Raw genomic sequence first — 24,210 nt, 5'->3', positions numbered from 1 at the left:
CAGCCCCGGAACCGACCCCAGCCCCGCACTACTCCTCCGCTGTCTAGCACACCGCGCCCCTCACCCCCGCGCCCAGCTGTTTTAATACAAACTATTAACTCCGGATCAAATGCGGTCTAGTGTAGACAAGGCAGGTTGTAGCTTGAGCGGCTGCTAAACTCCAAGGTAACCCCCGGGCCCCTCCCCTCACTGTCACTCCACCAGTGTAACCCTGCCCTGGGCACCGAGGCTTGGCCGCTGGCAGCATCTGCGGGTGAAAGCCTGGCTCAGCCCCCGCGCGCGGCAGAGTCCGGCTGCGGTTCGCCGGCTCCGTCTACCCCGCGCGGCGCGCTCTGGGGCTGCGGGGCGGAGAAGGAGGAGGCGGGGGGGGAGCCCCGGCCCGTCAGCCCGCGGGGAGCCGGGCGCCCGGCTGGTCCCTGCCTCTCGCCCCGCCGCTGCCTGCGGAGCAGCTGCGCGGTCTCCAAAAGGGGAGGGACTTTGCCAACTCTCCGGCCCCGCCGCGCCGGCGGCTCTGCCCAGGTCAGGCACCGGCGGGACCGCCCTGCCCCGCTCGGACCGGAGCAGCAGCAGCGGCGGGTGCCGGCGTCCGGTCCCGTCCCGGCAGCGCGGCGCGGCGCAGCAGAAGGGCGCAGAGGGGGCCGCGCCAGGGCGCAGCGCTGGCCCCGGGGCAGGGCGCTGCGTCCCCGCTGGGCCGGGCTCGCCGGCGGCCGGGCGAGCCGCGGGGAGCATGTGCCGGCGGCCCCCGCTCCGCCCGGCAGCGGCGCCCCATGGGATGTAGCCGCGGCGGGCTGGCGGGGCAGCTGGGCGGGCTGGTGCGGGCGCAGCCCCGCGCCTCGCTCGGCCTCTCCATGCTGCTGCTCTGCACCTACTTCTTCTACTGCCTGACGGGCTCCTGCGAGCCGCTGCGCCCGCCGCCCGCCGGCCCGGGGCCCTCGGAGGAGGCGGCGGAGGCCGGGGGCCGGGCGGGCAGCCGGCGCTTCCCGCAGGCCATCATCGTGGGGGTGAAGAAGGGCGGCACCCGGGCGCTGTTGGAGTTCCTGCGGGCGCACCCCGCCGTGCGCGCCCTGGGCGCCGAGCCCCACTTCTTCGACCGCGGCTACGAGAAGGGGCTGCGCTGGTACAGGTGAGCGAGCGGTGGGGAGGGGGATCCCGGGGCACCCTGCTCCTGCTCGGTAATCCGGATTCGCACCACTCCCATGGCCCCACCCCATTCACACCGGCCCGGTGGCTCTCTGTCTGGGCTATAATCCGGTTGAGTCCCCCGCTCTCCGGGCTCATCTGGGTTGGTTCCTGCTGCCCCACTCAACCCAGGTCACTCTAGTGTCATTCGGATTCACTTTTGCTCCCCCCACTCAACCCGGGCTCTGCAGGGTAATCTGGGTTTGCGCCGCTCCTCGCCCACTTCAGCAAGGCGATTTCTCTGGGATGTAATCGGGGAGAGCCCCTTTCCGTGCACTCAGACCTGGACAGTGTAATCCGGATTCGCTCCTGCTCTCTCTGATCCCTCCCTGCTGTGTCCAAGTGACTCTGCTGTAATATACACCAGATTAGCCCCCTTTCCATGTACTGGATCCAGGTCTCTGTAATCTGTGTTCACTCCTGCTCCCACTTCTCTCAATCCAGGTGACTCTGTCCTAATCTGGATTAGCCCCTGGACCAGACACGCAGTGCAGTTTACTCTTTTGAATGTAATCTGGTTCACTCCTGGTTTCAGTCCAGGTACTCCAGTATAATCTGTGTTCACGTCTGCATTACTCTAACATAATCTGGGTTTGCTTCTGCTCTCTCCACTCAATCCAGGTTCCTCCTCTTTCATATAATCCAGGTCAGCCCCTGCACTTCCTAATCCTCTTCTCCCATTCAGCTCGGCGTAGGTTGCCCCTCTAAAACAAGCTACTGTCTTTTAAAAAACATTTCTACCCACACTTTTTGATGGGTTTACGCTGTAAAGAAGGTGACCGGGGTTGCACGTTTTTTTCCCTTCCACCCCCCCCCCCCCGTTAGAAAAAGGGGATAAAAAACTTTCAAGGAATAAATAGGATGTTTGTTTAAAACAATGTGTCTGTGGGAACCCTTTGCCTAATTAGCAGTAGGACCTAAAAAGCCATGGATCAATCTACCGGTGGGGTGGGGACTGACAGAGCCCGGCCTTTAGAGAAGTGTGTTCCGCCGCTCCCAATCGCTCCATCCTTTGGAAATCTGTCACCTCTCTGGGTGTCTGCGGATGCTGCTTTTCAGAGCCCGGCAGGACCGAACGCCCCATGTGCATAATCAATCGTGAGCCACTTATCTGTGGCATCGTACGGTTTAAAGTAGCCAGCGTGTGTCAGCTCAGTGGTGCGGGGTCTGCTCTCCGCAGCTGCGTTACAGGGTGTAACAACAGTCCTGTGTGGGCCCGTGTGCTTGGGAAGTTCTTAGCAGGTGCTGGGAGCTCTCTGTGTAAGCACTGACTATTAATCAGTCTATTGTGCTTCTTCGTAACACTTAAAAGCAACTTTTCTTTTTAAAAGGGAGGCTGCCAGAAGTTCCAGGACTGAATATTTATCACGACCTTGCAGGCCTGCTGGCTTTCTCGGCAAAACCTTGATCCAAACGAAACCTGTCTATGTTGCCAGTCTGATGCCTTCTTATGTCTCCAGACTGTGGGGTATTTCAGGGATTCGAAGGTCAGCCAGCCGCACCTCCGGGTTTTTATCGACTGCCCAGGTGAAGTGGCAGGCCTTGATGGGAACAGAGCTGCCTCACACCTTTGTGGGTCCCTGGCAGCACTGAGTCGGGCAGGGTAGGAAGCCGTGGGTTTGTGTTTCACAGGAGCCGATCGCCGGCTGTTCTCAGTGAGTTCTGCTGGAGTTGTGAACGCTCCGCTAATTGGGAAAATTAGGCCTTCTGCTCTTAAATTGCAGCAAGGGAGGTTGAGGTTGGACATGAGGAAAAACTTCCTGCCTGTCAGGGTGGTGAAACTCTGGAATAAATTGCCCAGGGAGGTTGTGGAATCTCCCACACTGGAGATATGGAAGAGCAGGTTGGACAGAATCAATCAGGGATGATCTAGACGGCGCTGGGTCCTGCCGTGAAGGCGGGGGGCTGGCCTTGATGACCTCTCGAGGTCCCGTCCAGTTCTACTGTTCTAGGATTCTACTATTCTTGATGCACTCTACGGCACTTGTACGCATCAGGCTTAGTTGGACGCGTGACGTTGTTTAAGGAAAGACGGATGAATCTAGGATGAAGTCAAAGAGTTGGTTTCTGAATGACCTCAAATTTCTGGTTTTAACCCTTAATATTATTCCTTGATACACTTGCAATCCCCCCCCACCCCCATTTCCTTTTACTGTGTTTCCCGTAGGGAGTTGAAAAAAGAACATTAGCATTGCATGCCATGCTTGATTCTACCAAAGGAATCGCTTATTTTCAGTGGGTGGAAAATACTGTCACAGAGACGAGCGGGAGGGAAAAAGCCCCCCTATTGTCTGAATTCCTTGATACGTTACGGTCGGCCCGCCGTGTCAAAGGGCAGAACCGTATTGATTCAAGGGAGTTGTTTAGTTTCAAGGGTTTCAATGGAGTTGAACTCTCTGCGCGAGGAAACATTTGGAAGAGCAGCTACTGTGCATGTGTTGTCTATTAAAACGTCCCTATCTGGGCCAATTGCAAGCGGCCGGGCCCAGCTCACCCCTGGCGCAAGTCCCCTGAAGTCAGTGAATGAATCGAGCCTGTGAGTTTGAAGCCAGCCAACATACGCAGATTGAGAAAACGTCACTCTGTGTTAGTCAAACATCTGAAAGTAATAACACGGGGAGCCCGTCTGTCTTTCTGTCAGTCTGTCTGGCCTGCTATTGTGTTCCGTTTTAAACCAAAACGAGAGATTTTTTTTTTCCTTTTTAATTACTTCATCTGTCTTCCCGTTGCTTTCCGTCGCGGGGAAGGTTTAGTATCATAATTCTCACTGAAACACCATCCCTGGAAAACCAGAGCTTTCAACGCAGAGCGAGGTAACCGTAGCCTCACAGTTGCAGCTCTGAAATTTCACATCTGGCCGGTAAAGTTGTTGACCTTCAAGTACAATGAGCAGCCCCATTATTTCTGTGATTGTATTAATGCTACGATGATTTATGAGTTTGTTTCTAAGTTCCATCTTTTCCTATGGTGTTGACAATAGTAAGTCTCTTTTTTTGGCTGAAAATGTATGATTGGACCTAACTAGCCAGAAGAACATGTTAATGGCATTTATACACATTATTAAACCCAGTTCAGAACTTAGAATACTCTGATATTACTAGTAGTGGAGACAATTGCAGTGTATATCAATAAATGGGAATAATATGAATACATAGTGCTGCATTAGTTGTGAATGTTGAGGGATGTAGTTGTTTGCAAGGAGTTTTGGTGACGCCAGCGAAATATTTTAAAATGATTCTGAGCATTATGGAATGGTGACCAGTTTAATATCATTAACTGAGTAATAGAAATGAGTGCAGCATTCTATGAGATGTGACCCTTTTCTCTCTGCTGAGGAAGAATTCTTAAAAACTGCATGGCTACAGTAAGAAGATTTCTTCTATTACACTTTGCTCTTTCAGTTTTATTTTCTTATGAAAATGTGTTTCCCTCTCACGAAGTTTATGCCCGGATACTCTAATAACTGTGTTAGTCTTAACAGTGCCACTAGACAACTTATTTTTGCTGAAACAGAATAAATCCTGTATTTCCCTTGTTAGTACCTCTTTTAAAGTCAGACTGAGCTGTCAGTCAAGGTGTACTTGTGTGGTAAGAAAAGGTGGATACAAGTGTCAGTTTTTCCTAGGACTATCTCAAAGTGGGGTAAACATTTCTTGGATCATTCAAATATTTAAAAAACTAAAAATATCTCAAAACTTTTAATGACAAAATGTTGAGTCCCGGGGCATCTGTATAGTTGTTGTTTGTCTTAAGGAAACTAAAACGAAAAAAAAAAATCCTCTAGAATAAGTACAACCTCAAATTCCCCTTTCTTTATAATCCTCGTTCAGTCTTGTGGGCTTGGAACAATTGCTGTACTGAAATGAGGAGTGTTTATTTGTGGAGTAGTTGATATTATATTACCCACTTAAAGCATTGCTTCGTTAACTGATTACAAACATTCATCTTAGATTAGTCTTTCACTGTGTGTTTAACTTCAGTATCTATGCTCTGCCTTTTTGAAAAGGGTAGGGTGGGGTGAGGGGTGTTTCTTAGTGACTCAAAAGCCTTCAGCATACACCGACCAAATACCTAATGTGACATTTTTCTGGTTACTATAGGTTTAACTCATAATGTGAGGATAAACAGCTTTCCTTTTTGGATTATAACATAAATAACCTAATGGACAATCCAAGCATGAAGAGAATTTTTATCCTAAAGCAAAACCACTTTTTTTTTTTTTGCACTTAACAGTGTGCAAATTAAACTGATGTTTGTAGTGAGTTTGCTACAGGGCTAACAATGCACTAAAGTAAAGGGGTTCTTTTAGAGGGGATAGTCTAGACCATTGGTTCCCAAACTACGGGGTGTGAAGAAATCCTAGGGGGGGGTGTTCAGTTCCTTTTTTCCTTTTTTTTTTTTTTTTTTTTTTTGCTCAACAAGTTTTGCTGCTATTTGGAGTGTGTGTGTGAGGGTTTTTCAAAAATCAAAAAGGGGGCGTGATGCCAAAAAGTTTGGGAACCACTGGTCTAGACGGTGCTTGGTCCTGCCATGAGGGAAGAGGACTGGACCCGATGACCTCTCAAGATCCTTTCCAGTTCTAGTTTTCTATGATTTTAAAAAGCTTAGTACTTTGTTATCTCTGTGTAGTTATTTCTCTGCTTTCTGGAAATAAAGAAAAGGGGAAGTATAAATCACAGATGTAAGTTGACAAGTGATGTTTAGAATTCTAGCAGGAATATTTTTAGGGATGCTAACTTACCAGGAAGGAGTGGGGGCAGTTCTGCCCTCAGTTGGATTGGTGAATACATCCACAAAGTACTGAAATAAAGGGCCAGATTCTGTACTACTGTAACAAACCGACATAACTCCTGCCTTTTGCTGGAGTTGTTCTGATTTACACCAGCAGAATCTCTGGCCCACCAGCTTAAAATCAGGACCACAACCTTTATTGAAAAGGGCCGGACAGAAATAACTGCAGAATATTTCAGCTCCAGAAATAACTGGTTTACTCAAACTTTCATGGGAAGAGTTTCTAGTTTTAGAAGGCGATGGCTGATTTGACATGCAGCAGAAATGTGCTCATCTTTGATTGTATAATGGGAGGGGAATCTGTTTCAAATGTTGCTGCTTTTTTTTTTTTTTTTTTTTTTTTGGTTACTGGTGCTGGGATTTTTCTTTTGGATGGTTAGATCTTACTTTGCCCTCCTTGCAGCTATAATTGAAACGGAGTCTCTAAAACCTCCCAGTTCCTTGCTTTGCAACCCAGCCCGATCTCAGTGATTCTAGGTTTTCAACGGTGATTTTCAACATTGGAAAAGTTTGGATGGTGGGGGTTTGGGATCATGGAGGGAGCTTTTAGTGGCATGGCTAGCTCATTAGGCACCGTGCGTTCGCTGCCTGGGAGTTCTGGGAAAGTTAAGGGTTTTAAAATCAGCTGATGCAGAAAAACTGGTGCCCTGCACAGACCCCCAGAGGATGCCACAAGGCAGTCAAGCCAGAGTTCAGTTTCTCATGCCTCGTGTTATTTATGATCTTCGTCCTGCAGCCTGTAGTGTGACACCTCAAGCAACACAGTTTTAGAGGGGCAAGATAAGTGTGATGCTGTTCCCGAAGCACCAAATAGCTGATCACATCTTTGTGGCCCCAGACAGCACTAAAAGGGCAGCTGCTGAAAGGTTCACTTGTGTTACCACAAAATTTCACACGGTGGCTATTGGCCCATCTTGGATTTTTCTAGGAATTAAAAAAAAAAAAACATACTTCCTTTTTGTTTTGTTTTGTTTTTGTTTTTTGCATGAATCACAAAGCTACACACTGACGGCTTCATGCATGCAATGGTAACAGCTGGCAGGCCCTTGTGTCTGAATATCAATGCTTGAGCTGTGGACCGTGCTAGAGCCCGGATAAGTTATGCATCGTAGCGGCACCCTTAGGCCTCCATCAATTTAAGAAAACAATTTCAACCTGCTGAATTTCTTTGAGCCTCTCGTCCCTCCCCCCACAACCTGTTTCTTTCCCAATTTTCCTTTGTGCGAGAATAGTTCCTCCTTTCGGCCTGCGTGAACCCATTATTCATATTTGGGCACACACCTGGTTATGTTGCATGGTCCTATAGAAAGAGAGAAAACGTGTCCTCTGCCGGCACGTCTTTCTCGTTGTTGGAGGCAAGCGGTGATCTTACAAGGGAGCTGGGAGAGGATTTCTCGGGGCTGACTTCCTCATCGGTAAGCCTTGTTGTCCTTAAGTCCTGGCGCGGCGCAGAGAAGAGGCACCAAAAAGACACCGCCATTCCCGCCTTGCTCTTTTGACTTGAGTTAAAGAATGTTATTGGCAGTTAAAAGGCAGAGTTAAGTGGCTGGCTCCAGGGTTTTTCTGTGTGCGTGTTGTGATTGCCCAGACAGATCAAGATTTCCTATAGCATGAGCCGCTCAATAAACGGACATTATAGCTTCCGCGTGAGCGCCAGGATGCATTTTTGGCACGAAATTCACGTCCTCGCTCGAGGAAAGCATTTCGTAGAAACGTTTAAGGAGGACATACGTAGGGCGAGACAAAGGAATCTTGCAAAATAAACAAGGAATCCGAAAACAAAACATGGAAGGAGCTTGCGTCTAAGGCATTATCTTTATTCGTTGATGAGGGTTACTCAGCTTTCCTAATGAACTTAACTTCCAGATCTTCAAAGTTTGAGAGCAGCTTGCCTCTTGCTGCATCTCCCTACAGATTGAGTTCTGGAGCACACTTCTCACTTACCATTTTATAATCTCTCTCTCTCTCTCTCTCTCTTTTTTTTTTTTAACATTGCAGAAGTAGCGACTGTCATCACCCCCTCCAGATCCCTGCCATCAGGTCACCGCACTAAAACAAAATATAAAATCCAAACAGAAGAGACAGAAAAACAGGTCAGACGAGCCACTTCTTAAGAAATTTGCACCTTGGATTATCCGGGTCTGTAGAACAAGGATTTAACTTTCAGCTGAAATTAGGGCTGCCAGATGGTTTAACCAAAAATACCAAACACGCTCCACCCCAAAAAACAAAAAAACAACTGGGGAGAAAATTCTGTTGAGGAGAAAAAAAAGGGGGAGACCAAAGTTGTTGAGGAAAAAAAAAAGGACCCCGAGAGTTAAGCAAAAAAACTCAACAAAACCTCTCCAAACCGCCCCCCCAAACTAACAGCATGGCCCCTTTAAGAAACACTTTTGAGGCTTTTTGGCTCTAACGGGCTGCTGGCAGCCGCCCGCCATCTTGCTTCCCTGTGCCGGGCTGGAGAGCTCCCCTGCGGAACCCGGGAAGCACCTGGAATTTTCGCCTCCTGGCCGGGAACAATCAGAAAATACCGGACATTTTTTCTGAATTTTTTTACCGGACAGGAGGCAAAAATTCCGGACTGTCCGGGTCAATACGGGACACCTGGCAATCCTAGCTGAAACAGTAGAATCCAGCTCACTTGAATAGACCCGTTTGTGTTCTTAGCATGCTGCTGGTTACGTAACATTCTGCCCTCAAATGACCCTTCCATACATAAGGGTCTGCAGGTTTCAGCCTACTTGTCTTGCCCATGTTTTGCCGCTTAAGGGTCTAGATGAAGCAATCCGTCGGGATGCAGCACATGCAAATGTTGGTATTTTTTTCCCCAACTGCTTTCACGTGGGATTAACAAAAAACGTTTTATTGCTGGGGAAGAAACATTTGAAAATGTTTAAGATGATCACAGGCAGGCATTACTCCCCATGCCCGAGACCGGTTCTTCTGTTGCTGTCTAGAAAACTCTTTGAAACGAAAACAGACTCAGCCCAGTTGGCAAAGGGCTTGATTCTAACTTAAGTACATCAATTTCACCCGGGTGTGACGCTGTTGACTTTAATGGGGTGGGTTCTGGTTTTGGCCCTAATCCAAACCCCGTAGAAGTCAATGAAATTCTCTTCACTCATTTTAACAGACTTTAGATCAAACCCTTTAGTGTAACGGCAAAGGACTTGGGCCCATTTATTCTCTGTGTTGTTAAATGGACACCATGAGGTTGAAATTGATTAAGGCCGGGTGTTGGCAGTTAGTTGTAATCATCCTGATAAAAGCTCTTACTCCTAGGGGGTAACAAATGACGTTCTTTGTAATCAGTCGTGCAACTGTTTTGCTTTATTTTTAAAAAACTTTGCAATGTAGCGACGCTTTGTGGGAGTGACTGGGGGTTTTAAATCGTTTAAAACAGCACTGTCAACCCTCGGTGTTTGCAAGTCACGAGACAGACCCCATGTAATCATGTGATTGTCTTTCAAAATCATGAGATTTAACACACAACATTTTTTATGTTTGCTTTCTGGCTGTTGGCCCTTTGAAATGCAGGGGGTTGAGTGTCTCTCAGCCACCACGAGGATGTAAAACGTAATCTTTTTTTTGACTACGAAAGCTCAACGTCTTGTGTCGTCACCTGACTCCAGGGGCTGGAGTTTTAAGAAAACTCTGAAACTCTAGTTTAAAAAAGTAGCAAACACTGCAGCGCTGCTGTTCGCTGAATCCTTATCGGGCGGGTTTAAATAATTTCTGCTGCACACTAAAGTGAGAGTCAACGCCAGCTAGTGCGCAACTGCGACACTTGTTTGTGTTTTCCATGCATTTGTGTGAATTTTGTGGGGTGTCACGAGTTGCGTCATGATTTTTCTGCTCTGACAATGAAAGCAGTGTTAGTTAATCTCTCTCTTTCTCTCAAATTTTCTGCGGGACGACAGAGTAATGTCATCCCGTCATCTGCGTCCTCATGCCGCTGCTGAGGTCAACTTTGGCGCCATCCCTTCTGGGCATGGGGTGCCCCAACTCCCGCCTCACACCTGGGGGCTTGCGCCGCTGGGGAGGAACTGTTGGGTCTGGGTCTAGGGGTGTAAGCGACTAGCCACTCCCTACCCATCCCCCGCCTTGCTGCCTTTATCAGAGAGAGACGATGGGGGAAGAGGGGGGGAAGCAGGAGCCGGTGCTGGGGGGAGCTGGCTTAAAAGCTGGTTCCCCCCAGCACTGTCCCCACAGGGAGGCAGGGGAGGCAGAACTGCCGTGGGGAAACGGCACGCGTGGGGACTGCTCTTCTGCCTTTTAAATACAGTGAGAGCCGCGGGCAGCTTTTACTACGTTTAAAAGGCAGAGGCACAGCCGGGATAGCGAGCGCCCCACCTCCCTCTTATGGACGAATCGAGAATTCGCTGGAAATTCCATCGACTAATCGATTAGCTAATTGATTGAAATGTAACAACCCTAGCTGGGTCCCCTCTGCCATCCAAGCCTGACGCCCCAGGCTGCCCCGGATCCCCCTGCCAGCTGATCCCCCCTCCCCCCAGGCTGTGCCGGGTCCCCTTCATGCCTGAGCTGTGCCAGGTCCCCTCTGCCATCCGAGCTCCCCACCTCGGGTTCTCCTCCATACCCCCTCCGCCATCTGAGCACCACCCAGCCTCCTCACCCCTTCCGCTGAGACCCTGTACCCCCAGATAGACGCCTATCCCCAACCCGCTCCTGCCCCCTTCCCCCTAGCCAGACACCTGCCCCCAGAGAGAGGGGTTTGGCGAGTGTAGCGAGCAGAGGGTGCAACCTCCTAGAAGTTATTTAAAATATTACCTACTCAGAGATTCATCCTCAACTCATGAGTTTTGTTTTTCTTCATTGTTCTGGGGTGGGGTGGGGTGGGGTGGGAGATGGGGGAGGGGCAGTTCAGTATGCAGTCTGGTCCGGGGAGAGAGGACAACCCCAACCCTCTCTCATCGCAGCAGCTTCAGGCCAGGTAAGAAGCACCCTGGCTGAGGGACAGACACACAGATACACTCTCTGAAATCTATAGTAGAGAGCTGGCCCTTTCTCCACCTCTGCCCCCTGCTGGCCCAATGGGGGTATAGCTGTTCTCGTCCTCATCTCTGGCTCCTTGCTGCCCTCCTGTGGTCATTTTCCACTGTAAGTATCCCTCCTACAAGACCCCTGCCTTTCCATGTTACGAGGAAACAATCCCATTCCAGGCACATCCCATTGTTCTGGCACAACCACACCCTGACCTGGCTTTAAGTTGTGATATGAGGAAGCGGCCTACCGCATCTGGTGATCCCGGCGCTTACTGTTAAGGAAGAATTCTTGAGCCCATGGTTGCACAGAGACATGGGCGGACAGACAAGAGGCATGGTCAGGGCCGGCCCACAATATTTTGGCACTTGAGGCAGGAAGCTCAAATGACGCTGCCATGCCCCCTCGCTTGGGCCAAAACTCTGAAAGGTCTTTAATTCTCTGGGTCCTAGTGGCACCCCCGCCACAGTCTGGCACCTGAGACGGCCGCCTCAGTTCGCCTCATGGTAAGGCCAGCTCTGGGCACGTTTCTAAAATATATAGCAAGATGTTACAGATAAGTTCCTAGATTATTAAAACCGAAAGAATTAAAACAATTCTCATTGACTCTTTGCACTTTATGCTGTTGCTGATGTTCTGCATTTCTCTGTTGGGAAAACAAATATGTACTAGCCAGTGTCACTTTGGTTTCTAGTCACTTGCTTTTCCAAATGTTCATGCTTTAGTCCAGCGCTTCCTCTCTGAATTGCAAACACTGACTTTATCAACTGCCCTTTTCTACCTCAAGACCATCCCAGAAATATTGGTCTTAAACGTTCTGAAAGTTTTTCTTCTACAAAATATTAATTCTGGATCACATTTGTCCTGTGTCCCTGTACGAAAAGGACAATTGAAAAAGCAGTATTGAAAGAAAAGTTGGAACTGATTGTATGAAGTTCCGAATATTTGTCGTTCCCGTTTAACATGTGTATGAGTTTCGGGAACTCAACTGTTCCAGAAATCCAGTTTCTTAATTGTACCATGGATAGATGCAATACAACATTACTGTTTTAAACAGAGAGATAATATTGCAAACTATTCTTTTTGTCGTGATGACTTTGCGTTGATATATCCAAGCATACGTTCCCACCCATTGTATCTGATAACCTGAAGTAGTTATAATGATCCTTAAAGACAATAATGCCTTTATTAGCAGCAACACAATTTATTCTTGGAAAATACTGTGTGTGTGTGTGTGTGTGTGGGGGGGGTTTCTCTAGACAGCTTTTACAAGTAAATAATGACAGGAAAGTGGAAAAGGCTAATGGATTTAGATGAAGCCTAAATGCAAATGGAATCTGTTACTTAAGACCGTTCAAAAGAGTTTTGAAATTGTAATTATAGGCACTCGGAGAAGGAAGTGGGCTGCACAGAGGAAGTTGGGGAGGAAAAGCACAAAAGTTAATTGGAGAACACGCTTAAAAGCTTATTTCTGACCCTTTCAGAAACTCTTCCCTGTACTAAGCTTGGGTGGGGATTGAAAACTTGGCTAATGAAAGGCCTGGTTTAATACCAGGATTTAGCACTAAATGGCTTTTCAAAGAGCTTTCAAAATCCGTCTGCTTACAAAGCTCATCAGCAACAGACTGAATCCCAGCTACAGAGACTGGGACTTTCCAGTTTAGAAAAGAGGAGACTGAGGGGGGATAGGATAGAGGTCTATAAAATCATGAGTGGGGTGGAGAGGGTGAATAAAGAAAAGTTATTTACTTGTTCCCATAATATAAGAACTAGAGGACACCAAATGAAATTAATGGGTAGCAGGTTTAAAACGAATAAAAGAAAGTTCTTCTTCACACAGTGCACAGTCAACCTGTGGAACTCCTTGCCAGAGGAGGCTGTGAAGGCTAGGACTATAACAGAGTTTAAAAAAGAGCTAGATAAATTCATGGAGGTTAGGTCTATAAAAGGCTATTAGCCAGGGGATAGAAATGGTGTCCTTGGCCTCTGTTTGTCAAAGGCTGGAGACGGATGGCAGGAGACAAATCGCTTGATCATGGTTTTTGGTCCACCCTGTCTGGGGCACCTGGTGCTGGCCACTGTCGGCAGACAGGATACTGGGCTAGATGGACCTTTGATCTGACTCAGTATGGCTATTCTTATGTTCATTCCCCATGGCCTAAAATGAAACAAAACAAAACACCAACCCCCCCCCAAAAAAAACCCCACACCAAAAAACAAAAAAAGGTTACACAAGGGAAGGAATTTTTTAAAAACAAACCAACTCAACTTGTATAAGGATCCAAAGTTTCTTTGGTTCGTTCACTTTCCTTTCTGCAGTTCCCTCCCCAGCTTTTGTAACTTTGTTCCTGGCTGCTGTTTTGAAATGGAGTGATGTGTTCATCCAACAGGAAGATCTCTTGGGTTATGTCTACACTGCCCTTTTTTTCCGGCAGAAGATATGCAAATCACACTCCCATTTGCATATCTTCTGCTGATACTTCTTGTAGAAGAGGTTTTGCTGATAAAAAGCCCCGTGTAGACGGGGCCACTTGTCGGAAACCTCCCTTTTTCGCAAGATCCCTTATTCCTCAAAAAATGAGGTTTACAGGATCTTGTGAAAAAGGGATTTTTCCCCGACAAATGGCCCCGTGTACACGGGGCTTTTTATCGGCAAAACCTCTTCCACAAAATGGGAGGGGGAGGCAGAGTGCCAGCACCGGATCCCCAATGCTGAGAGCTCTGAGCCTTGGGCACTGGATCTAGGCAAGCCAGGGACTGCATCCGGCCCCCGGGCCTTATGTTCCCTGTCTCTGATTTAGAATAGTCTGGTCTAGAGTTACCAGATGTCTGGTACTGACCCGGACAGTCCAGTATTTTTGCCTCCTGTCCAGTAAAAAAATGCAAAATACTGGACACCTAAAATGTCTGGTATTTTCTGATTTCTTTTTCCCGGCCAGGAGGCGAAAATCCTGGGTGCTTATCTGGTTCCGCAGGGGAGCTGTCTGGCCCGGAGCAGGAAGACAAGATGGTGGGTTTTTTTTTGGGGGGGGGAGGGCGGTGTTCGGTATTTTTGGTTAAACCATCTGGCAACCCTAGTCTGGTCAAATACACAAAACTTGGTTCCTGCAAATATTTTCCTTGAACATTTGTTGTTTGGGAGTCACTGGCCCAGGAAAGCTGCCATGCGCAAATGTTCCTGGAAAGCAAAGGCGAAAGGGGACGCAGATGTCTTGTCATCGCAACACGCTGTCAAATTGGATGAAATATTCAGGGAAAATATTTGCCTCTCTTTGCCAAGCAGTGGGACGGACGCGGTTCCAAAGCGCAGAAATCCCAGCACCGTCATGAGTGTAAAATTTTTATTTGCAACACAGAGCAGGATGGGAGGGGGAGAGGAGCTTTATTCCTCCGTCAAAAAGAGCTGTGAATTTTAACACGGAGAATTGATTACAAGCAGGAGAGAATTACATTAATGTAGTCACTTGTCACTGGGGTCTTATTAGTAATCGTCACTCATTAGCCGGGCGAGAATAAGTGTGTGACCTTGCTAAGCAGCCTGCCTGTTGGAAGGACCGACCATTCTGGGATTGATTTACTCCGCAGAGCCGACCATACGCCGCGTGGTGTGTTCGTGTCCTGACATGCATATGCAGCAGGTGTATTTGCCGCTCTAATGAAGAATTAGCAATCTCTTAACCTGTCACCGTTTGTACTCGCGTCGGTCGCTCAGCTGGGGGAGGGAGCAGGTGGCTTGGACGTGCACCATATTGCGCAGAAAGGAGGCGCGGGTGAGTGATGGGAAGGCAGAAGAAATCTGACAGATACGGTCCCCGTAGGGCAAATCATGTTTCCTTCTCGTCTCCGTGTCTTGGGGGCGGTGTAGGGACCTGGCTGCGGCAGGCTGATGGTGCATGGGGGGGAGGGGAGGCAGCATTTTGGGAGCCTGTCTGGTGTGTCCGTCCTCTGCCCGTGCGGCTGAGCTGTGAGAGTTCTCTGAACCCCAGGATTGCTGAGGATGGGGGGAATCACGGAGGCTGGGACAGTGGTCCATTCTACACCCCGATTTCCGCCGGAGCTTGGTGGCTCTCACCATTGTGCAACCTGTTCCCTTGGGCTCGGGGCAGAATTGACCCTGGTGTGACTTTCTCCTTGAGCCTTCTCTGGCCCCTTTCGCCCAAAGTGGGCCTCGCCTCAGCACTCACCACCGAACATTCCCCCTCCCCCTCCCACACTGTCTCCCTGGGAGGCCGGTGACTAGTCTCCCCTTTCACAGACCAACACATCGAGGCGCGAATGTCACTTGCCCAAGATCCCTTGCAAGGCCTGAGACAGATCTGGGACTTGCCAGCCAAGGATTCTTGTTTGCCAAGCTCGAGTTGAGCCACTAGGCAATGCTGCCCCAATAGTGGGTTTACAGGGGTGGGGAACCTTTTTTGAGTCAGGGGCCTCGACCCACAGAAAAATCAGCGCAAAAAAAGTCATTGACGCGGCTCCCGACTGAGGAGGAGAAAGACTGGCGCCTGGGCAGGGAGGCCTTACCATGAGGTGTACTGAGGCGGCCACCTCAGGTGCCCGACTGTGGAGGGGCGCCATTAGGACCCAGAGTGTAGAAAGTTTTGGCCCAAGCGAGGGGGCAGGGGGGCATCATTTGAGCTCCCCGCCTCAGGTGCCCAAATGTTGTGGGCCGGCCCTGAACCTGGGAGAAGGGGGCCCAGCATACTGCATTTGGTGTGGGGGGCTGGAGCGCCAGCATGGGCTTCCCCATGCTGGGGGGGCTTTGAGCCTGGGGGGCCGGATCCAGGCAAGCCAGGGGCCACATCCGGCCCCCCTCGGCCGGAGATTCCCCGCCCCGGTTTACAGCTTTGGATTTGCGATGATCCTTTCTTGCCTTGCCTCTGCCCTCACCCCGGCTGGCGGGGTTACCTGGAACTAAACCGACTCTGAGCTGGGCCTGCGTCCCGTGGTGGGCAATATTTAACGTCCTCGCGGCACGACGACGGAGAGACGCGTTTTGTTTCCTTCTGGCTCTTAGCAACATGCTGCCTTGTCCAACGGGCATCGTGCGTCTCTCTCTAAGTGCATCCGCTGGGGAGGGTGCCGGGGTGCCGTCCTCGGCCCGTTGCCCGTCGGTCCGGTTGTAGAAATGTGCGTGTTTCAAATGCCCGATGGCACGCCGATGCAGCGTTGTTGTTTCTAATCTCCCCCCGGGGCCTTCCAGACGCCCTGTAATTCCCAGTGATGAGTTATCGGTGTCAGCGCCCCATGGAGGACTTGTCAGTATTGATGGGCCTGGGAGCCAGCCCTCCCGTCACCGGGCGCTGCAAAAGCCGTCGGAAGAAAGCTTAATACGTGTAATTGATCAGGCGCTGGACTCTGAGCTCTCCAGCACGTCAGCGCCCGGCCCCTCATGACTTACACTTGTCGATTGATGCTCGGGGTTTGGGAGGGAGCCGTTGGCAGCCGATTCGGTCCCTGGCCAATAAACCGCTGTCCATTTGCGCCGCCTGCTCACCGAAAGTGGCAGGCGAGGGTCTCCTGGGTTATTGATGGCCACGCCGCCCTTTCCATGGACTGTCCTGACCTTGCTCGCGTTCGCCTGCCAATTCCCTTCCCCGGCGTGACACCTCAGCGGGGGGCGTGCGGGGACTGTGTTGGAGCAGATTGTTTTCCCCGGTGAGAACCGACGCTGGTTTCTCTGGCTGCTTTTCTGTTTCAGCAAGTCCTGTTCCAAAGCCGCACAAACGGCGGGGAAGCATTCGAGGGCCACTGCCAAGTCTCGTAGGCTTGGTGGAAGGAAAGAAACGTTCGTTTCAATGAAAACCCTTTTTTGGGGAGGGAGGAGATTTAAACATTCCCCTGCCGTGTTGGGAACCTTAACATGAAAACAGCTTGCATCCGCTCGGGCTGATATTTGGAAGTGAAATTGACTATCCAGGCAAAGTGAAGCCAATTGATTTTACTTTGAGTCGAAGGTGAATGAAGTGCAGAAAGCGAGCAAGCAGCTTGCAGACCGGTTCTGAGTTACTAAGCAGGAAATGAAAGTTGGTCACAGGAGGCCTGGTTCTCCCCTGACATGCACCCGATTCTGTCACTTGCTTCTGGGCAACAGGGTGTAAAATGTTACCAGATCAGAATGCACGCGTGTTGCAGAAAATGTTATTCATTTCCGTTATGGACGTATCTTGGTAAAGTGGAACCTCAGAGTTACCAACACGTCAGGAATGGAGGTTGTTCGCAACTCTGAAATGTTCGTAACTCTGAACAAAAAGTTTTAAAAGTTTAAAGCGGAACAAAGCAGCTTGAGACAGCTTTGAAATTTTACTATGCAGATGAAAAATGCTGTCCCCCCCCTTTTTTAGGAGTTTACGTTGAACACAGTACTGTATTTGTGTGTTTTTGTTTTTGGGTTTTTTGGTTTTTTTTTTTTTTTGCTGCCTCCTGATTACGTCTTTCCGGTTCCGAATGAGATTTTGGGTGGATTGGTCAGTTTGTTACTCTGGGGTTCATAACTTGGAGGTTCTGCTGTACCATAATCTGGGATTAGGGCCCCGTGGTTGAGGCAGACAAGTAACAAAGAAGAGGATGTCTGCCTGGCGAGTGTATGTGACGGCTACAGTTGCAGGTGAGAATCCTACTCAACTCTCTAGCACTGTATGATGTTGACTAGAATGGACCGTAGTTGGATTTTAGCTACATGGATGTCGGTTCTCTCGGGAAGTTGTGCTATTTATTTACAGTGGCGTGTCACTGACAGGTTCTGACTTGTTGGTCAGGATTTACTGTGAACCTCCTGGGACTTTAGTCTCAAGTTATTACTTATTTAATATTTACCAAGCATCATTAATGCGCACGGGGCTCTGCAGAGATCAGAAAGACTCTTGTTAGGGTTGGTCCTGCCTTGGGCAGGGGGCTGGACTCGATGACTTCCTGAGGTCTCTTCCAGCCCTAGGATTCTAGGATTGTTATCCAGTGTGGCCTTGCGTGTTTTTACACATTCTGATCTGCCTTAGCCTTCTGCAGGATGGCCTGGACTGAAGGCGGGTTGATTTTATTGGCTGTCAGACAGGTTTTGTTTCAGAGCGAGATGTCATTTGAGTTGATTGCATGGCTCGCCGCCTTTCCCCGGCTCTTCCTTCATTACACCATCCACACACATCTCGAGTAGACCGGTGGGGAACGCAGATGGCGATCCAAGCTGCCTGCAACCCCGCAGCCGAATGGGGCCAGGAAATGTTCTGCCAGCGTAGACGTTGTCAGCTGTATTAAGCCCCATTTGAAGGGACGGAGCTCAATCCTGCAGTTTAAACAGGGGCTCATCAGATTTTTCTACCTGGATGGTAAATACAGATGCGACCTCCATAGTCCGGATTTCCATAGTCCAGCAACCTCTGTGGTCCAGCATCCCTGGGGTGCTCCCGGGCTGTAGCAGTCACGGGGAAAAGTCAGGCCTGTGCTTAGCAGCTCCCCCCCAACCCTCCCAGAGCAGAGAGGCCGGCCTTAGTCTGGCAGATTCTCTGATCTGGGACCAGTCAGGTCCAGAAGTAGGCACGACCTGTCGTTTATTCCCAACGTATACCAGCACCTGATCCAATTCGACTTGCTAAGGGTTCTGTGCTGCTCATAGCTCCTTGCTGCGATTTCAGGTTCCACCCAGGTCACCTCTGTTTTGTGTTACTACCAGAAGTGCTTGAAAGGCACACGCAGTCTAAAGTCAGGTGGCCATGCTTATTCATTTGCATGTTGCTACCCACAATGCCTTGCAAACTCCCACTTAATCTCGGAGCAGGTGCCTTGTGGTAGATCTCTACTATCCTTTGTATAGTACATTTCACCCCCCCCCCCCTCCGAATTTTCTTAATTTCAATCAGCTCAATGGAGAGCATCTCAGGTCTCTGATTTTATTTCTTGTGCGTTATTAATTAAAAGTGACTCTTGCACGCTGTGAAAAGTTGTCGTTGGCTGACTCAGCACTTCCTGTTTTCTAATTAATTGGCAGGTCTTTTTTAAACGCCCATTTCCTTTCAGCCCCTGTTCTCTATTTGGTCTCAACCATCTCAGCTCCTGCCCAGACTTCTTTAAATCAAGTTATGGGAGAACCTACAGAGACTTCTGTTTGGACGATCAGCCAAAATTTACTTGTGCAAGAACGCACATGTAGTGTAGACGCGCTGCAAGTTTTTGCACAAGAACGGCCGTTCTTGCGCAAAAAGCCTGTAGTGTAGACGTAGCCACTGATTTTTTTTCCTATCACAATCCACTGACACAGAGAGAACAGATTTCTTTCTTTTGTCACCAAAAATAAACTAATATCTTGGGCATAGGCAACCAAAACAGAAGAAACAACATTCACTGACATGGATTCATTAAGTTTCTGTATTTAAAATTCATTTTCTTTATTTAGCTACTATTTTTTCTCTTTTCTTTGTTCCGAAAAAGAAGCTGCTCTCTACTAAGACATGCTTAGTAAGGTAACTGCATCTGATTACCTCCTGGTCTGATCATCGAAAAAGGTGATCTCCTGAGAGAAGAACGTAAGGACAGCCAGACTGGGTCAGACCAAAAGTCCCTTTAGCCTAGTAGCCTGTCGGCTGACAGTGGCCAATACCAGATGCCCCCGAAGGAGGGAGCAGAACAGGAAAGTATCAAGTGATCCCTCCTCTGTCATCCATTCCCATCCTCTGACAAACAGAGGCCAGGGACACCGTTCCTATCTGTCCTGGCTAATAGCCTTTGATGACCCTAACCTCCATGAATTTATCTAGTTCAGATTAATCAGCGACCTGAGATGCTTTGCATTGAGCTTATTGAAATTAAGAAAATGAGGAGGGGGGTGAAATGTACCAGAGATCTACCACTAGCACCCGCTCCGAGATTAAGTGGGAGTTTGCAAGGCATTGTGGGTAACAACCTGCAAACGAATAAGCATGGCCACTTGACCGCAGAATGTGTGCGCTTTTTAGGCAGTTCTAGTAGCAACAAAAAATGGATGTGACCTGCTGGAACCCGGAGTTTTCTGGTGAGATTTCTGGTGTTTCCAGCTTCTGATCTCCCCTGAAAATACCAAACAATTGTGCTTTGATTTGTTTGTCCAAAGAGCGTCAAACCTCAAAACGGAAGACGGCTGTTGAGATTGGTTTGGGCCAGGTCCAGTGTCTTCCTTCCATCCTGCTTTCAGAGTCCAAACTCTTCCAAGACCATCCCTATGTTGACGGCATCCTATTAGTGCCTAAGCCCTGGACGTTGCTGAATTCTCACTGAGAAGCCAACATTGCTCACCGCAGATTATAAGGTCCAATCCAAGCCCAGTAGAGCCAGTCGGAGTCTTTCCAATGACTGGTGGTGGCAGAATCCGGGTCTGGTTCTCAGCTGGCACCGGGCAGTCTTTCCACTGGGGTCCGTACGGCTGCTGTTTTACACCAGTTGAAGATCAGGTGCGTTGGATTTCCAGGCACGGCAGCTGGGAGGTGTAATTCCCAGCTTGGATAGGCATTCGCACGTTTGCTCTGCTTCATTTAGTGCCTGAAATTAGCAACGTGGCCGAGGGAGCAGCTAATGCCGCCCGCCCAAGTAGAGTCCTGATTGACATGCTCCCCACCCCATGTATGTACCGGCAGCAAACCCAAGCCCCCTCCTTTGCTGCCGATGCCACATTTGAGCAGAGCGAGTGTGTAAGTCTGTCCCTGCTGGGAATTACACCTCCCCTCTGCTGTGTAGACAGACCTTAAGGGAGCTGATTCTGCTCTGATTTACACTGGAGTGTGAATCTGGAGTGACACCATTGATTTACACTGGAGTGTGAATCTGGAGTGACACCATTGATTTACACTGGAGTGTGTATCTGGGGTGACACCATTGATTTCCAGGTGGTTGTTCTGGATTAACAGTGGAACAACTGGAATCAGTCCATGGTACAAAGTTGTTAATAATTGTGAACAATTAACAGTTAATAAATAAAAAATAATAAACAACAAATAAAGAACATCAGAATTTGGCAAAGCAACGCAGCAGCTGCTGAAGTTGTTTCAAACTACAGAGTCCCAACGGTTGTCACAATCGGTCTGGACAGAGTCTTGGAGTTTGGTGTTCTGGTTAATTTCCCAACATACAAATGAAAGGGAAGGCTGGTGGTCCGTTGTAATGTGTCCCTCGCCTCATCTCGGGGTATGTTTGGCTTGATTCTGATCTGGTTCTAAGGCAGGTGCAAGAGCCAGGTGTTAAAAAACTTCACTCCGAACCAAACCAAACCAAACCAAACCAAACCAAGAGGAACTCTGGAACTGATTAAGGGGGGGGATTCTGTAGCCTTTGATTATGTGATATAACAGAGTAAGGACTCATCGCAGGCGGACCAGGGCCCTGTGCTTTCAGAAATAGTTTGCAGAGGGTGAGTTACTGAAGATCTAACGTGATCAAGTATTTCAGTGCGTCAACACCACATTTAGCATTAACCGTCTCCCCTCCTCCGATGCCTACTTTTCTCCTCGTGGCACGTGAACGGAATAGAAATCTGCTGGGTTAGGGGGCTGGACTGGTGGGAAATGGGGATGGGCCGATGGGCGGTTTCCATCCCAAATGCAGATTTTTCTTGTGGCAGGGATGACTTGGTCCTGTCCTTGTCAGCCATGTACAGGTTGGACCTTCCTGGTCTGACACCCTTGGGATCTGACCGGTGCTGGTTGAGGAATTTTGCTGGACCAGGAGAGATCATATCTGGGCCCCCTGCTCCCAGCCCTGGACCAGTGCCAGCTGGATCCCTTCCTGCTCCCAGCCCTGCTGTCCGGTCAGTCCCTGCCCCACCTTCCGTGCCACACCAGACAGCCCAGCTCCAACCCAGTGCGCCAGGCTCTTACGCTGCTGGACAGCTCCACTAGGATGTCCTGGGCTCCTGCAGCCCAGCTGGGTCGTGCCAGGCAGCCCAGCTCTGAGGGCTTCTGGCCTTGCTGCTGGCAGCTTGCTGCTCTGCCAACCTCCTGGGCTCTTAGCCACTGGTCCTTTACTGGGACTCTCTGGTCCTGGAACATCCATGGTGCTGCTGGATCAGCGAGTCCTGGTTTACAGAGGTTCAACCTGTAGATCCTTGGTTACATGCAGGAATTCTTCAGGCGTCAGAACCCGCCTTGGAGCCAGCGCCAGGACGCCGGACACGTGATGTCACTTGTTCTCTTTGAACTGGTTGCTTTGCCGCTATTTGAGCATGCTGTTAAATTCCCAGTTGCAGTCCAAATGCTGCCTGCAGCAAGGATCCCGTAGAAATAGGCTGCTCCGGCCTTCTTTCACCTCCCCGTATCAGTCACTTGGGTTTCTCCTGCCCTGCCACAGCGGGTCTGTCTCCCACTTGTGTCACATGGCGCTCGGAGGGCTTTTTCATATGATGTACGGGGCTTGCAAAGTCCTCCACTCTGAGTTCTCGGCAGGCAGGTCTGTCGTCCCGACAGCGCCGTAGAAAGAGGCCCCCCATTCAGCCAGCTGAAATACACGACCGAGCAGTTTCCACAGCCACCTGAGAAGTGTCGGATGATTTATGCTGTTATTAAAAGGCTATCGGAAGAGGAGAGAAGATTTGTCCCGTCTGCCTATGCAATCCAGGCCTGACCCTAACACCCCAGATCCTGACCTGTGAAATACCCAGGCAGGCCGTCAGGCGTACAGCTCGCTTGGAGAGACCCCCACACATCTGGTAGCACTTGGCCTGATACTTAAGCCGGCGCACAGTGTGTAATTAAGTGTAATACACTCCCGGCCCCCAGATCTTTTTGAAGGAAGGATCCAGGGGCCTCATGAAAACTGAACGAGTGGCCAAGTCAATCCGAGTTAAGTGTCCAGCTGGGCATTTGACGCGAGCACGCTGCCAGGACTGGCTGGGAGGAGAGAGTCACTTTGCGGGGCAGCTGCGATTGCTCAGCTGGGAGAGGATTCGATACCAGCGTCTTCAAACCGGGATGCCTGTATTTGGGGACCTCAATTTCGTTCTATAGCGGAAGTTCAGAAAAGGGCAACAAAAATGATGAGGGGTTTGGAACGGGTCCCATATGAAGAGAGATTAAAAAGGCTGGGACTTTTCAGCTTAGAAAAGAGACTAAGGGGGGATAGGTTAGAGGTCTATAAAATCATGCCGGATGCGGAAAAAGTGAATAAGGCAAAGTGATTTACTTGTTCCCATAATATAAGAACTGGGGGTCACCAAATGAAATGAATAGGCAGCAAAAGGACTTTTTCTTCACACAGTGCAGAGTCAACCTGTGGAACTCCTTGCCAGGGGATGTCGTGAAGACTGGGACTTTAACAGGGTTCAAAAAAGAGCTAGATAGATTCACGGAGGTGAGGTCCATCAATGGCTATTAGCCAGGATGGGTAGGAATGGTGTCTCTGGCCTCTGTCTGGAAATGGATGACAAGGGAGGGATCACGTGAGGATTCCCTGTTCTGTTCACTCCCTCTGGGGCACCTGGTATTGGCCACTGTCAGCTGGGCTGGATGGACCTTTGGTCTGACCCAGTCTGGCCGTTCTTATGTCCTTATGCTTTTCCAGAGGGGCTCAGCCCCTGTCTCTTCCTGTTGGCCGGGTGCATTTGGAGCAAACATAGATGGGAAGCAAAATCCTCAGCTCTTAACTCTCTTCTGCTGAGGCCTTGGCCTGGTTCAGGGTAACGGGTAGGTGTCCATACGTATCGCTGCTCGCTGTTCGCTTTTGTCAGCCTGGAGAGGCCTGTATAGAAGATCTGAGCAATAGGTTGTTAGCACTTAATGGCGATTTTTGATGGTACAGGTTGGACCTCCCTGGTCCAGCCGCCTCGGCTCCTGACTGGTCCCGGAAGAGGGATTTTACCAGAGTAGGTCGAGGTTAGCTGGTCACCTGCGCGTGCGCTGGTTTGCTGCCGTGTCAACATCAAACCAGCGGCGTTAGGCTGGAGAAAAAAATCCATTGCAGGAAACAAGAGCAGTGAGGAAAGGAGGCAAGAGATGATCAGCGTGGTGGAATGGAGCTCACACAAGGTACACAGCCTTATTGCTGTTAGATAAGGTGCTGGGGAGGCCTCAGCTAGACCAGCGGTCTTCAGACTAGGGGGCACGACCCAGCCCTGGGTTGCACCATGTCAGGCCCTGGCTCACCTTGCTGTAGGGGGCCCCAGTGGCTAGTGGAGGCGCTAAGGCAGGTTTCCTGCCTGTCCTGGCACCACGGACCACACTGCATCCTGGAAGAGACTAGCAGCAAGTCTGGCTCCTAGGCGGGGGGAGGAGGGGCTTATGGGGCTCT

At 49.7% G+C, this 24,210-nt stretch overlaps 1 protein-coding gene across 2 annotated transcripts in view; it reads left to right on the top strand.

The window, feature by feature from the left end:
* Positions 1-310: 310 nt before the first annotated feature.
* The window catches only part of HS3ST6 (heparan sulfate-glucosamine 3-sulfotransferase 6), a 128,275-nt gene continuing 104,375 nt past the window's right edge, over positions 311-24,210 (top strand). The window contains exons 1-2 of one of the 2 annotated variants that reach the window (XM_089769323.1): positions 311-1,123; positions 2,511-2,666. In XM_089769323.1, the coding sequence (XP_089625449.1) occupies positions 768-1,123; positions 2,511-2,666 (512 nt within the window). In that variant the 5' untranslated portion in view covers positions 311-767. The remainder of the gene's footprint in view (positions 1,124-2,510; positions 2,667-24,210) is intronic. The other variant, XM_075899829.2, reaches the window with a different exon arrangement.

The sequence above is a fragment of the Pelodiscus sinensis genome, chromosome 15 (genome assembly GCF_052426305.1).
Source record: "Pelodiscus sinensis isolate ZL-2025 chromosome 15, ASM5242630v1, whole genome shotgun sequence".
NCBI lineage: Eukaryota > Metazoa > Chordata > Testudines > Trionychidae > Pelodiscus > Pelodiscus sinensis.
Note: the sequence above shows the minus strand (reverse complement) of the source record. Positions and strands in the feature narration are given on the sequence as shown.